We start from the raw sequence: 13558 nt of genomic DNA, 5'->3' as shown, positions 1-13558 counted from the left end.
GATTCGTATGAAGCGTTGGATTTCCATCAGACGGCTGCCGTTATTTAAGATGACGTGGCCTAATCTCGTGCCGGAGTTGCTCCCGCGGTTAATATAGTAAATTTCATTTGTAAAATATAAGAATCATACGATCGAGTCTTCGTTCTGTAGGTCATAGGAATTTGACAAGGGTGGAACGGAACATGAGCACTAGGGTTAGTGACTTCGATATTTCACAATTTAACAAAGCTACTCTTCTTACCGTGACAGGGTGACCATGTCAGTCGACAGTGAGATACGGACGATGACTCATGTGCCCCTGAACTCTAAAAAAAAGATACCAAGATATAGAATACATCTAATATCAGATCGACAAATCCACGATCTAGAAGTAATCAATTCCACAGTTAAAACTTACGTCAGTTTCGCAGCAGCATCACAGTAACATTTTAAACACCAGATGAAGAGCAACAATAATAACACAACCCCACAATGTGCACAACCCCACAATGTGCCGGTGGATCAGGCAGCCACCTCATCTCCCTCCTTGTACTCCTCCTCCTCTTCCGCCGTCGCGTCCTGGTACTGCTGGTACTCGGCCACCAGGTCGTTCATGTTGCTCTCGGCCTCGGTGAACTCCATCTCGTCCATGCCCTCCCCGGTGTACCAGTGCAGGAAGGCCTTGCGCCGGAACATGGCCGTGAACTGCTCGCTGACGCGCCGGAACATCTCCTGGATCGAGGTGGAGTTGCCGACGAACGTGGACGCCATCGCCAGGCCCGTGGGGGGGATGTCGCACACGCTCGACTTCACGTTGTTCGGGATCCACTCCACGAAGTAGGACGAGTTCTTGTTCTGCACGTTCAGCATCTGCTCGTCCACCTCCTTGGTGCTCATCTTCCCGCGGAACATGGCCGACGCCGTCAGGTAGCGCCCGTGCCGCGGGTCAGCCGCGCACATCATGTTCTTCGCGTCCCACATCTGCTGGGTCAGCTCCGGGACGGTCAGGGCGCGGTACTGCTGGGACCCCCTTGACGTCAGCGGCGCGAAGCCGACCATGAAGAAATGGAGGCGGGGGAAGGGGATCAGGTTGACCGCAAGCTTCCGGAGGTCCGAGTTCAGCTGGCCTGGGAACCGCAGGCAGCAGGTAACACCACTCATGGTTGCAGAGATGAGATGGTTCAGGTCACCGACTGGAACAGCATAAAAATGGCAACATTCAGATTCATATCTTAATGGCAGAAACAAATGCAAGAAATAAGGCAGGGAATCATGAAATGGTCATCTCAGGACAGTAGGAGCACAAAGCAAACCTTAGAACAGATAGTATGGTGACAAAATGCTTGTGAGATGCATGTGCCTGACATACAAATTAATTCAATCAAGTAGCACATGATTGCAATAAATATGCATCTATGACAGACAAGGACCATATAATGTAATTCAATGCAGCATCACAAGACATCAAAGAAAGTTTTGTGTCACAGCACTTCAAACGAAGATGACTACCACAATACTATACAGTATGAAATAAATTATGGATTGATACTGAAGCTGTGGTTGCAGTAACTGAGCAAAAGTAGCAATGCAAACTTACAAGTGGGTGTAGCAAGCTTCAGAGTGCGGAAGCAGATGTCGTAGAGAGCTTCGTTGTCGAGGACCATACACTCATCAGCATTCTCAACAAGTTGATGAACTGAGAGCGTGGCATTGTAAGGTTCTACCACAGTATCAGACACCTTGGGTGATGGAAAAACTGAGAACGTCAGCATCATCCTATCTGGGTACTCTTCCCTGATTTTGGAGATGAGCAGGGTGCCCATCCCTGAGCCAGTACCTCCACCCAATGAATGGCAAACCTGAAATCCTGCAGAAGAAAAGGTAAAGATTATTTCAGATGCAATTTGGCAAGCTGAAGCATAAATGAAAGAGACAAAAGTAATTTTTCTACACCAAGAAGGACAAACCTAGCAAAATGGAACACCCAACATGAATCACAAGCAAATATCCTACCGTAACCGCTAGCCAATATGAGTTGTAGCTAAGTACTTTACTAGCCTGACAGATGAATTTATCTCACGTGCACAGGGGCTCAGCCATTTGCACGATTTTCATAAACAACAAAACACAAATAACAGAGAACTCTAGAACAGCCAAAGCAAAGAAAATAGCTTAACATCTATAGAGTTAAATACATAAATCATCAGTTATATAAGCTCGTTTCTCAAGTTAAATGTCTCAATGAATCCTTCGCAGTTACTAGTAGTACGAAAGAGCCAAAGACCAAAGCAGGCACCTGGCCAAATTTGTGGCGAAGGATCACGCCACTAAAGTCTAACCATGCCGGCAGAAATGCCAAATTAAATGCTATGCATGCTGCAATTGAACAAGCTTGATCTGCGTAGTTTGAACCGCATAAGAGCAAGGTTAATAATATAGCCAACTGTTGGCCAGCCTACCTTAGCCGATATATATAATAGTTAGCCCTTCACAATTAATATATAGTCCACTTGTCTCTCTCACAAGAATTATTGGTTAATTTATGTGTATAAGCTGGCTGTTAGTTTAGGCTATTCCCAATTCATAGTATCATAAATATTTAATACATGTCAGGTAAGCATTTTTGATGATGTGGCAAAATAGTTAAGATGAAAGAGAATAAAGTTATATCTTGGAGGAGATACTACTTGAACACGAGACCACATGCATTGAAACTTTAACTATCAAAATGGTCCACGATATCTACTCTCACGTATACTAGCATTTAAAATTTTATAGAGGATAAAGAGGCAGTCTACAATATCATGCATTGAGGTAGTTGTATCATATGTAATTTTATATGACATGGCAAGTTTAGATATTGTGCCAAGATATATTAGACTGCGAATAGCCTTATAGCCCTCTTCTACTCTGTCTCCTGTCTGTCTCTCTTCCATGTTTAGCCAGCTCACAGCCAGTTATTATACTCTAAATAGAATGCATACTCGAAAAACGAAAATGTGGAGGAAAACGCCCAGATCTACATAGATTTCCATGCAAGCCAACAAATGGCTAGATCTACGAGCCGCGAACCACAACATGGCAACATGCCATTCTAACTATAGAAATGCGCTAGATCCGCACGCTGACAACCCCCAAATCCCGACGAAATTACCAGCATTTCTAACAGAAGGGACAGATCTACGACGATGACGACGGTACCTTGGAGGCAGTCGCAGTTCTCGGCCTCCTTGCGGACGACGTCAAGCACGGAGTCGATGAGCTCGGCGCCCTCGGTGTAGTGGCCCTTGGCCCAGTTGTTGCCGGCGCCGGACTGGCCGAAGACGAAGTTGTCGGGGCGGAAGATCTGGCCGTAGGGGCCGGAGCGCACGGAGTCCATGGTGCCGGGCTCGAGGTCCATGAGCACGGCGCGCGGGACGAACCGGCCCCCGCCGGCCTCATTGTAGTAGACGTTGATGCGCTCGAGCTGGAGGTCGGAGTCGCCGGCGTACTTGCCCGTGTGGTCGATGCCGTGCTCGTCGCAGATCACCTCCCAGAACTTGGCACCGATCTGGTTCCCGCACTGCCCGCCCTGGATGTGCAGGATCTCCCTCATGGTTGGGACGGAGGAGAAGGACGAGGCGAGGCGAGGCGAGGCGAGGCTACGGAAGCGGTGGGAGGCGGAGGTCTGAAGGGTTGAGGAGGCTCCGCGCGCGGTCGAGGGCGGAACGGTGGAGCGGAGCGACCGGGTGGGTGTGTTTATTGGGAGGAGAAAGAAGAAAGAGAATTTGAAAATGCTTGGAGGAGGCGGAATTTGTGCGGCGGTGAGAGCCGAGTGCGTTACGGGGTGCGGGGCTGGCTGGAGGGCGTGCGGGGCACCACCGCAGTCGCGGATGTTCGTTATGGTTTTTTTTTTTATGAAAACTAGTATCAACTTTTTCTCCATAATAAAGACCAAAGCCTCTTTCCAGTACCAAGAGCATCTCTAATAATACCTCCAATTGATGACCTAAATTGTTGAAATATAGGGTTCTAGACAAAAAAAACTACTTTAACACATCGACATTGCCTCATTTATAAAATTTGGTCAAAAAATTATAGAGCACCCTATCAAGTGCCTCAAATATACTACATCATACTCTCGTTTAGGACAGTTACACGGTCTCCAAAATATAACTTTGAGCAATGTTTTTTTGTTAAAATACACGTAAACTCTTAGTACATTTATATTTTTATAAGAGTACTTGTTAAGACAAATCGTTGCATATAAACATTATGTTTCAAAATTACATAATAAAATAGTTATTTGTAGTCAAATTTTATAAGTTTGAGTTAAACCTTATCCAAAACCACAACTAATAGGACACCAGAGGGAGCAGTTGATTGCTCTATAATTTAGATTTAAGGCTTTACTGTTAGAGTGGAATATATAAAATATACTCGTTTTAAAATTATAAAGCATTTTTATAGATCACGCTGTTGGAGATGCTATTTTCAGTGATAGTTTCATCATATCATTTTCAATGTTGAGATGGAATGAAGAATAAAATATGCTCTCTCAACGAAGACATTCGGGACACAATTTTATAATTGAAATAGATTAAATAGATGAACATGAAATAAACAACTTTCTATGGTGGTTTCACACGTTTTTCAATACCAGGAAAACGAGATTGACGTAGTTCCATAGTGATGCATTCATTTATTTTATAATAAATACAGTGTCATGTCATTAAATATCCTATGTGGGTAGCATACTGTCGGGGATCATAATTAGGGGTACCATCAAGGCTCCTAAATCTCAGCTGGTAACCCCATCAGCACAAAACTGCAAAGGTCTGATGGGTGCGACTAAGTCAAGGATCGGTCCATTCGAGGGACGCGATCACGCCTCGCCCGAGCCCAGCCTCGCGCAAGGACAGCCGACCCCGGAGGATCTACGTCTCGCCCGAGGCTCCCCTCCAGCAACGGACACACTTTCGGCTTGCCCAAGGCCAGTCTTCACCAAGAAGCAACCTTGGCCAAATCACCACGCCAACCGACCAAATCGCAGGGGCATTTAATGCAAAGGTGGCCTGACACCTTTATCCTGACGCACGCCCTCCAGTCGACAGAGCCGAAGTGACCGCAGTCACTTCGCCGCTCCACTGACCGGTCTGACAAGAGGACAGCGCCGCCTGCGCCGCCCCGACAGCTGAGCCACTCGACAGAGTGAGGCTGACAGCAGCCAAGTCTGGCCCTAGGCGCCATGGGAAACTCCGCTTCGCCCAACCCCAGGGCTCGGACTCGGGCTCAGCCCCGGAAGACGACGAACTCCGCTCCGCCCGACCCCAGGGCTCGGACTCGGGCTTAGCCCCGGAAGACGATGAACTCCGCTCCGCCCGACCCCAGGGCTCGGACTCGGGCTCAGCCCCGGAAGACGACGAACTCCGCTTCACCCGACCCCAGGGCTCGGACTCAGCCCTGGCCTCAGCCGACGGTCTCCGCCTCGCCCGACCCGGGGGCTCGGACTCGACCTCGGCCTCGGAAGACAGACTCGACCTCGACCTCGGAGGAGCCTCCACATCGCCCAACCCAGGGCACAGACCGACCACGTCAACAGGAGGCGCCATCATTACCCTACCCCAAGCTGACTCAGGCTACGGGGAACAAGACCGGCGTCCCATCTGGCTCGCTCCGCCAGACAAGTAATGATGGCGCCCCACACGCTCTATGACGACGACGGCTCTCAGCCCCCTTATGGAAGCAAGAGGACATCAGCAAGGACTCGACAGCCCCGACAGTTGTCCTTCCGCCAGGCTCCAGTGCTCCTCCGACGGCCACGACACCACACAAACCGGGTGCCAAAACCTCTCCGGCTGTCACGATGGCATGTACTTAGGGCGCTAGCTCTCCTCCGCTAGACACGTTAGCACACTGCTACACCCCCCATTGTACACCTGGATCCTCTCCTTGCGCCTATAAAAGGAAGGACCAGGGCCCTCTTATAGAGGGTTGGCCGCGCGGGGAAGGACGGGATGGCGCTCGCGTGAGGCCGCTCGCTCCCTCCCGCGTGGACGCTTGTAACCCCCTACTGCAAGTGCACCCGACCTGGGCGCGGGACAAACACGAAGGCCGCGGGATTCCACCTCTCACGCCCGTATCCCTCCGGCTGCCTCCCCCCTTCGCGCTCCGTCTTGCGCCGACCCATCTGGGCTGGGGCACGCGGCGATAATTTACTCGTCGGTCCAGGGACCCCCGGGTTTCGAAACGCCGACAGTTGGCGCGCCAGGTAGGGGCCTGCTGCGTGTTGACGAACCGCTTCCCGTCAAGCTCCAGATGGGCAGTCTCCAGCAACCTTTCCAGCCCGGGACGGTGCTCCGTTTCGGGAGTCTTGAGTTCATGTCCCTCGACGGCAGCTACGACATGATACTCCTTCCCCCGCCGTGCGACAGCGACAATGGCGTCCGACAGCCCGCCCGCCGGCGGCGGAATCGACAACGTCTTCCCCGCGTGGTGGAAGAACAACATTCGAGCTCACCCCGTCCCCTCCCCCCGCCGATGGAGGAGGAGGCAAGGCAACCAAGGCCAAGCAGGAGGCGGCACCTCGTCGGTTGTCGAGCGAGTCGACGGCGCCGGCGCCCCAACGGGGGGCACGTCGGGCATCGACCTCGCGTCTAAGACGAAGACGAGCGCCGTCTCCCCACAACACGCCAATCCCAAGCAAACGGACAACGCCAGCACGCTCACGAAGGACTTGCTAGGCGTCACCCTCGTACCTGAGACGATGGTGCAGTCAGTCCCTGACGTGACTTCATCACCGCCCGTCGACCAAGAGGTACCAACTGATTCCCATCTCACGCCTTTTGGATTCAGCCTCGACCCGCCAAGCGACTTCGCTTTGGTGGGCGCTCTCGTAGAGGCGAGTCCAAACCCTCTGGGGTATCGTATGCGGTCACCCTGGGACCGGGTGACGGACGTCTCGACCTACGGGCCCTCGGGGTCTGAGGAAGATGACGAGCCCGACTTCTGTTGGGATTTCTCCGGACTTGGTAACCCTAGTGCCATGCGGGACTTTATGACCGCGTGTGACTACTGCCTTTCCGACTATTCCGACGGTAGCCGCAGCCTCGGCGACGAGGACTGCGGCCCAAGTCGTGAATGTTTCCATGTCGATCTAGGGGGTCCCTCCGAAGGCAACCATCTTGGTATGCCAGAGAACGGTGATCTCCCTAGGCCTGTGCCTCGCATTGACATCCTACAGGAGCTAGCTGTGGTCCCCGTTTCGGCGGGGGGTCATGACCCACAGCTCGAGCAAATCCGCGGGGTGCAGGCTAGGCTCGACGAGGGAGTAGGAGCACTTGAGCCGATCCGCCGGGACGTCGGGCAGGAATGGGCGGGCCAACCTCCGGCCGGAGAAGTGCGTCATCTACCCCAGGGTATCCAGCACCGCATCGCCGACGATGTCAGGGTAAGGCCGCCACCCACTTCCAGTGGAGTCGGCCAGAACCTGGCTGCAGCGGCAATGCTTCTCCGCGCGATGCCGGAGCCGTCCACCACCGAGGGGCGGCGAATTCAGGGAGAGCTCAAGAATCTCATGGAGGACGCCGCGGTCCGACGGGCCGAAAGCTCCGCCTCCCGAAGGCAGGGGTACCCCTCGGAACATCGCGCCGCGACTTCCCGATTCATGTGGGAAGCCTCGGTCCACACCGGGCGCACGCGCAACCTCCCCCTGTTCCTCTCCGACACCGCTCGCGCCTGGTTGGAGCACCTGCCTCCGGGGCAGATCTCCAACTGGTACGACCTGGTCTAAGCCTTCTCGCCGGCAATTTCCAGGGCACGTACGTGCGCCCTGGAAACTTCTGGGACCTCCGAAGCTGCCGACAGCAGCCGGGAGAGTCTCTCCGGGACTACATCCGGCGATTCTCGAAGCAGCGCACCGAGCTGCCCAACATCACTGATTCAGATGTCATCGGCGCGTTCCTCGCCGGCACCACCTGCTGCGACCTGGTGAGCAAGCTGGGTCGCAAGACCCCCACCAGGGCGAGCGAGCTGATGGACATCGCCACCAAGTTCGCCTCTGGCCAGGAGGCGGTTGAGGCTATCTTCCGGAAGGACAAGCAGCCCCAGGGCCGCCCACCGGAAGATGCCCCCGTGGCGTCATCTCAGTGCGGGGCCAAGAAGAAAGACAAGAAGAAGTCGCAAGCGAAATGCGACGCCGCCGACGCGGACCTTGTCGCCGCCGCCGAGTACAAGAACCCTCGAAAACCCCCTGGAGGTGCCAACCTTTTCGACAAGATGCTCAAGGAGCCGTGCCCCTATCATCAGGGGCCCGTCAAGCACACCCTTGAGGAATGCGCCATGCTTCGGCGCCACTTTCACAAGGCCGGGCCACCCGCGGAGGGTGGCAGGGCTCGCGACGACGATAAGAAGGAAGATCACCAGGCAGAAGAGTTCCCCGAGGTCCGCGACTGCTTCATGATCTACGGTGGGCAAGCGGCAAACGCCTCGGCTCGGCACCGCAAGCAAGAGCGTCGGGAGGTCTGTTCGGTAAAGGTGGCGGCGCCAGTCTACCTAGACTGGTCCAACAAGCCCATCACCTTCGACCAAGCCGACCACCCCGACCGCGTGCCGAGCCCGGGGAAATACCCGCTCGTTGTCGACCCCGTCATTGGCGACGTCAGGCTCACCAAGGTCCTCATGGACGGAGGCAGCAGCCTCAACATCATCTACGCCGAGACCCTCGGGCTCCTGCGTGTTGATCTGTCCTCGGTCCGGGCAGGCGCTGCGCCTTTCCATGGGATCATCCCCGGGAAGCGCGTCCAGCCCCTCGGACAACTCGATCTTCCCGTCTGCTTTGGGACGCCCTCCAACTTCCGAAGGGAGACCCTCACGTTCGAGGTGGTCGGGTTCCGAGGAACCTACCACGTAGTACTGGGAAGGCCATGCTACGCGAAGTTCATGGCCGTCCCCAACTACACCTACCTCAAGCTCAAGATGTCGGGCCCCAACGGGGTCATCACCGTCGGCCCTACGTACCGACACGCGTTCGAATGCGACGTGGAGTGCGTGGAGTACGCCGAGGCCCTCGCCGAATCCGAGGCCCTCATCGCCGACCTAGAGAGCCTCTCTAAGGAGGTGCCAGACGTGAAGCACCACGCCGGCAACTTCGAGCCAGCGGAGACGGTCAAATCCGTCCCCCTCGACCCCAGCAGCGACGCCTCCAAGCAGATCCGGATCGGCTCCGAGCTCGATCCCAAATAGGAAGCAGTGCTCGTCGACTTTCTCCGTGCAAACGCTGACGTTTTCGCGTGGAGTCCCTCGGACATGCCCGGCATACCGAGGGATGTCGCCGAGCACTCGCTGGATATCCGAGCTGGAGCCCGACCCGTGAAGCAGTCTCTGCGCCGATTCGACGAAGAAAAGCACAAAGCCATAGGCGAGGAGATCCACAAGCTAATGGCAGCAGGGTTCATCAAAGAGGTATTCCATCCCGAATGGCTTGCCAACCCCGTGCTTGTGAGAAAGAAAGGAGGGAAATGGCGGATGTGTGTAGACTACACTGGTCTAAACAAAGCATGTCTGAAAGTTCCCTACCCTCTGCCTCGCATCGATCAAATCGTGGATTCCACTGCTGGGTGCGAAACCCTGTCTTTCCTCGATGCCTACTCGGGGTATCACCAAATCAGGATGAAAGAGTCCGACCAGCTCGCGAGTTCTTTCATCACACCCTTCGGCATGTACTGCTATGTCACCATGTCGTTCGGCTTGAGGAATGCGGGTGCGACGTACCAACGGTGCATGAACCATGTGTTCGGCGAACACATTGGCCGAACGGTTGAGGCCTACGTCGATGACATCGTAGTCAAGACGAGGAAAGCCTCCGACCTCTTTTCCGACCTTGAAGTGACATTCCAATGTCTCAAGACGAAAGGCGTGAAGCTCAATCCCGAGAAGTGTGTCTTCGGGGTTCCCCGAGGCATGCTCTTGGGGTTCATCGTCTCCGAGCGGGGCATCGAGGCCAACCCGGAGAAGATCGCAGCCATCACCAGCATGGGGCCCATCAAGGACTTGAAAGGCGTACAGAGAGTCATGGGATGCCTTGCGGCTCTGAGCCGCTTCATCTCGCGCCTCGGCGAAAGAGGCCTGCCTCTGTACCGCCTCTTAAGGAAGGCTGAGTGCTTCACTTGGATCCCTGAGGCCGAGGAAGCCCTCGGGAACCTGAAGGCGCTCCTTACAAACACGCCCATCTTGGTGCCCCCCGCTACCGGAGAAGCCCTCTTGATCTACGTCGCCTCGACCACTCAGGTGGTTAGCGCCGCGATTGTGGTTGAGAGACGAGAAGAGGGGCATGCATTGCCCGTCCAGAGGCCAGTCTACTTCATCAGCGAGGTACTGTCCGAGACCAAGATCCGCTACCCACAAATTCAGAAGCTGTTATACGCGGTGATCCTGACGCGGCGGAAGTTGCGACACTACTTCGAGTCTCATCCGGTAACTGTGGTGTCATCCTTCCCCCTGGGGGAGATCATCCAGTGCCGAGAGGCCTCGGGTAGAATTGCAAAGTGGGCGGTGGAAATCATGGGCGAAACGATCTCGTTCGCCCCTCGGAAGGCCATCAAGTCCCAGGTGTTGGCGGACTTCGTGGCTGAATGGGTCGACACCCAGCTCCCAACAGCTCTGATCCAACCGGAACTCTGGACCATGTTCTTCGACGGGTCGCTGATGAAGACAGGTGCAGGCGCAGGCCTGCTCTTCATCTCGCCCCTCGGGAAGCACCTACGCTACGTGCTACGCCTCCACTTCCCGGCGTCCAACAATGTGGCTGAGTACGAGGCTCTGGTCAACGGGTTGCGCATCGCCATCGAGCTAGGGGTCCGACGCTTCGATGCTCGCGGTGACTCGCAACTCGTCATCGACCAAGTCATGAAGAACTCCCACTGCTGCGACCCGAAGATGGAAGCCTACTGCGATGAGGTTCGGCGCCTGGAAGACAAGTTCTACGGGCTCGAGCTCAGCCACATCGCCCGACGCTACAACGAGACTGCGGACGAGCTGGCTAAAATAGCCTCAGGGCGAACAACGGTTCCCCCGGACGTCTTCTCCCGAGACCTGCATCAACCCTCCGTCAAGACCGACGACACGCCCAAGCCCGAGAAGGCCTCGACCGAGCCTGAGGCACCCCCGACTCAGTCCGAGGTACCCTCGGCTCAGTCCGAGGTACCCTCGGCTCGGCCCGAGGCACCCTCGGCCCAACCCGAGGCACCCTCAGCTCAGCCCGAGGCACCCTCGGCCCAGCCTGAGGCACCCTCGGTTCGGCCCGAGGTACCCTCGGCCTCGAGGGTGAGGCACTGCGCATCGAGGAGGAGCGAAGCGGGGTCACACCTAATCGAAACTGGCAGACCCCGTACCTGCAATATCTCCATCGAGGAGAGCTACCCCTCGACCGAGCCGAAGCTCGGCGGTTGGCGCGGCGCGTCAAGTCGTTTGTCTTGCTGGGGGACGGGAAGGAACTCTACCACCGCAACCCCTCAGGCATCCTCCAGCGATGCATTTCCATCGCCGAAGGCCAGGAGCTCCTACAAGAGATACACTCAGGGGCTTGCGGCCATCACGCAGCACCTCGAGCCCTTGTTGGAAACACCTTCCGACAAGGTTTCTACTGGCCGACGGCGGTGGCCGACGCCACTAGAATTGTCCGCACCTGCGAAGGGTGTCAGTTCTACGCAAGGCAGACCCACCTGCCCGCTCAGGCCCTGCAGACGATACCCATCACCTGGCCTTTTGCTGTGTGGGGTCTAGACCTCGTTGGCCCCTTGCAGAAGGCACCCGGGGGCTATACGCACCTGTTGGTCACCATCGACAAATTATCCAAGTGGATCGAGGTCCGACCCCCTAAATAGCATCAGGTCCGAACAGGCGGTGGCGTTCTTCACCAACATCATCCATCGCTTTGGGGTCCTGAACTCCATCATCACCGACAACGGCACCCAGTTCACCGGCAGAAAGTTCCTGGACTTCTGCGAGGATCACGACATCCGGGTGGACTGGGCCGTTGTGGCTCACCCCATGACGAATGGGCAAGTAGAGCATGCCAACGGCATGATTCTACAAGGACTCAAGCCTCGGATCTACAACGACCTCAACAAGTTCGGCAAGCGATGGATGAAGGAACTCCCCTCGGTGGTCTGGAGTCTGAGGACAACGCCGAGCTGAGCCACGGGCTTCACGCCGTTCTTTCTAGTCTATGGGGCCGAGGCCATCTTGCCCACAGACTTAAAATACGGTTCCCTGAGGACGAGGGCCTACGCCGACCAAAGCAACCAAGCTAATCGAGAAGACTCGCTGGACCAGCTGGAAGAGGCTCGGGACATGGCCTTACTACACTCGGCGCGGTACCAGTAGTCCCTGCGACGCTACCACGCCCGAGGGGTTCGGTCCCGAGACCTCCAGGTGGGCGACCTGGTGCTTCGGCTACGACAAGACGCCTGAGGGCGGCACAAGCTCACGCCTCCCTGGGAAGGGCCGTTCGTCATCGCCAAAGTTCTGAAGCCCGGAACATACAAGCTGGCCAACAGTTAAGGCGAGGTCTACAGCAACACTTGGAACATCCAACAGCTACGTCGCTTCTACCCTTAAGATGTTTTCAAGTTGTTCGTATGCCTCGTTCCCACGCAAAGTTTAGTCATCAAGGAAGGGTCAGCCTTGCCTCGGCAAAGCCCGACCCTCCCTCGGGGGCTAAAAGGGGGGAACCCCCTCTGCGTCGAAATTTTCCTCGAAAAAAGATCCTTTCTGCCAGAATGTCTTTCGTGCTTTTCGACTACTTCGAAAGTGGATCCTGAAAACGACGGAGTACACGTAAGCAGCCAAGGCTGACCAAGCCGAGGGACTCCTATGCCTCCGGGATACGGATACCTCACTCATCACCTTCTGCGATAAGTAACTCGCGTTCGGATAAGTGATTCCGCGGACCGAACAAGTCTTCACGCTCGAAAGCTCCTCTGCCGAAGCGATTCTTCGGGCCTTCTCAACTGCGTCGGTGACAGAACCCTATGGACAGGCAAGAGTGCGCGTAAGCGGCAAGGCCGACCGAGCCGAGGGATTCCTACGCCTTCGGGATACGGATACCTCACTCATCGCCTTCCGTGAAATGCAACTCTCGCTTGCACAGACAATTCTGTTACCGACGAAAAAGCCCAGATACTCGAAACAAGAGGAAAAGAAACGCAGCTTTACAACACGACGATGGTGTGTTTGGGCCTCGGCGGCCACAGAAAACACACACTACAAAATAATCCGATCCTGCAGGCTCGAATCTTGACAGTTGAAGGGAGCAGCAGCACCCTCGGCGTCAACTACACCTTCGGCGAGGTCCGACCTAGCCTTGGACGGCGACGCGGTCGGAGAATCTCCACACTGAAGGACGACATTGTCGGCGTTTCGAGACAGGGGGGTCCCTAAGCCGACGAGTGAGTGTGCTGCGTGCCCCAGCCCAGATGGGTCGAGCGCGTGGGCGAGCGCGAAGGGGGGAGAGGCGAGGTGGCCGGAGTCGAGCGTGAGAGAGGTGGAAGTCCCGCGGCCTTCGTGTTCATCCCGCGCCCAGGTCAGGTGCGCTTGCAGT

At 55.5% G+C, this 13558-nt stretch overlaps 1 protein-coding gene across 1 annotated transcript; it reads right to left on the bottom strand.

Annotated features, from left to right (window-relative positions):
• Positions 1–384: 384 nt before the first annotated feature.
• On the bottom strand, positions 385–3723 carry LOC100383576 (Tubulin beta-4 chain). Its single transcript, NM_001176224.1, has 3 exons — positions 3181–3723; positions 1577–1846; positions 385–1172 (listed from the first exon to the last, which is right to left on the bottom strand). The coding sequence occupies exons 1-3, from the start codon at positions 3572–3574 to the stop codon at positions 502–504; spliced, it is 1335 nt and encodes a 444-aa protein (NP_001169695.1). The 5' UTR covers positions 3575–3723; the 3' UTR covers positions 385–501.
• Between the last annotated feature and the right edge of the window lie 9835 nt (positions 3724–13558).

Source organism: Zea mays, chromosome 5, assembly GCF_902167145.1.
Source record: "Zea mays cultivar B73 chromosome 5, Zm-B73-REFERENCE-NAM-5.0, whole genome shotgun sequence".
Lineage (NCBI taxonomy): Eukaryota > Viridiplantae > Streptophyta > Magnoliopsida > Poales > Poaceae > Zea > Zea mays.
Note: the sequence above shows the minus strand (reverse complement) of the source record. Positions and strands in the feature narration are given on the sequence as shown.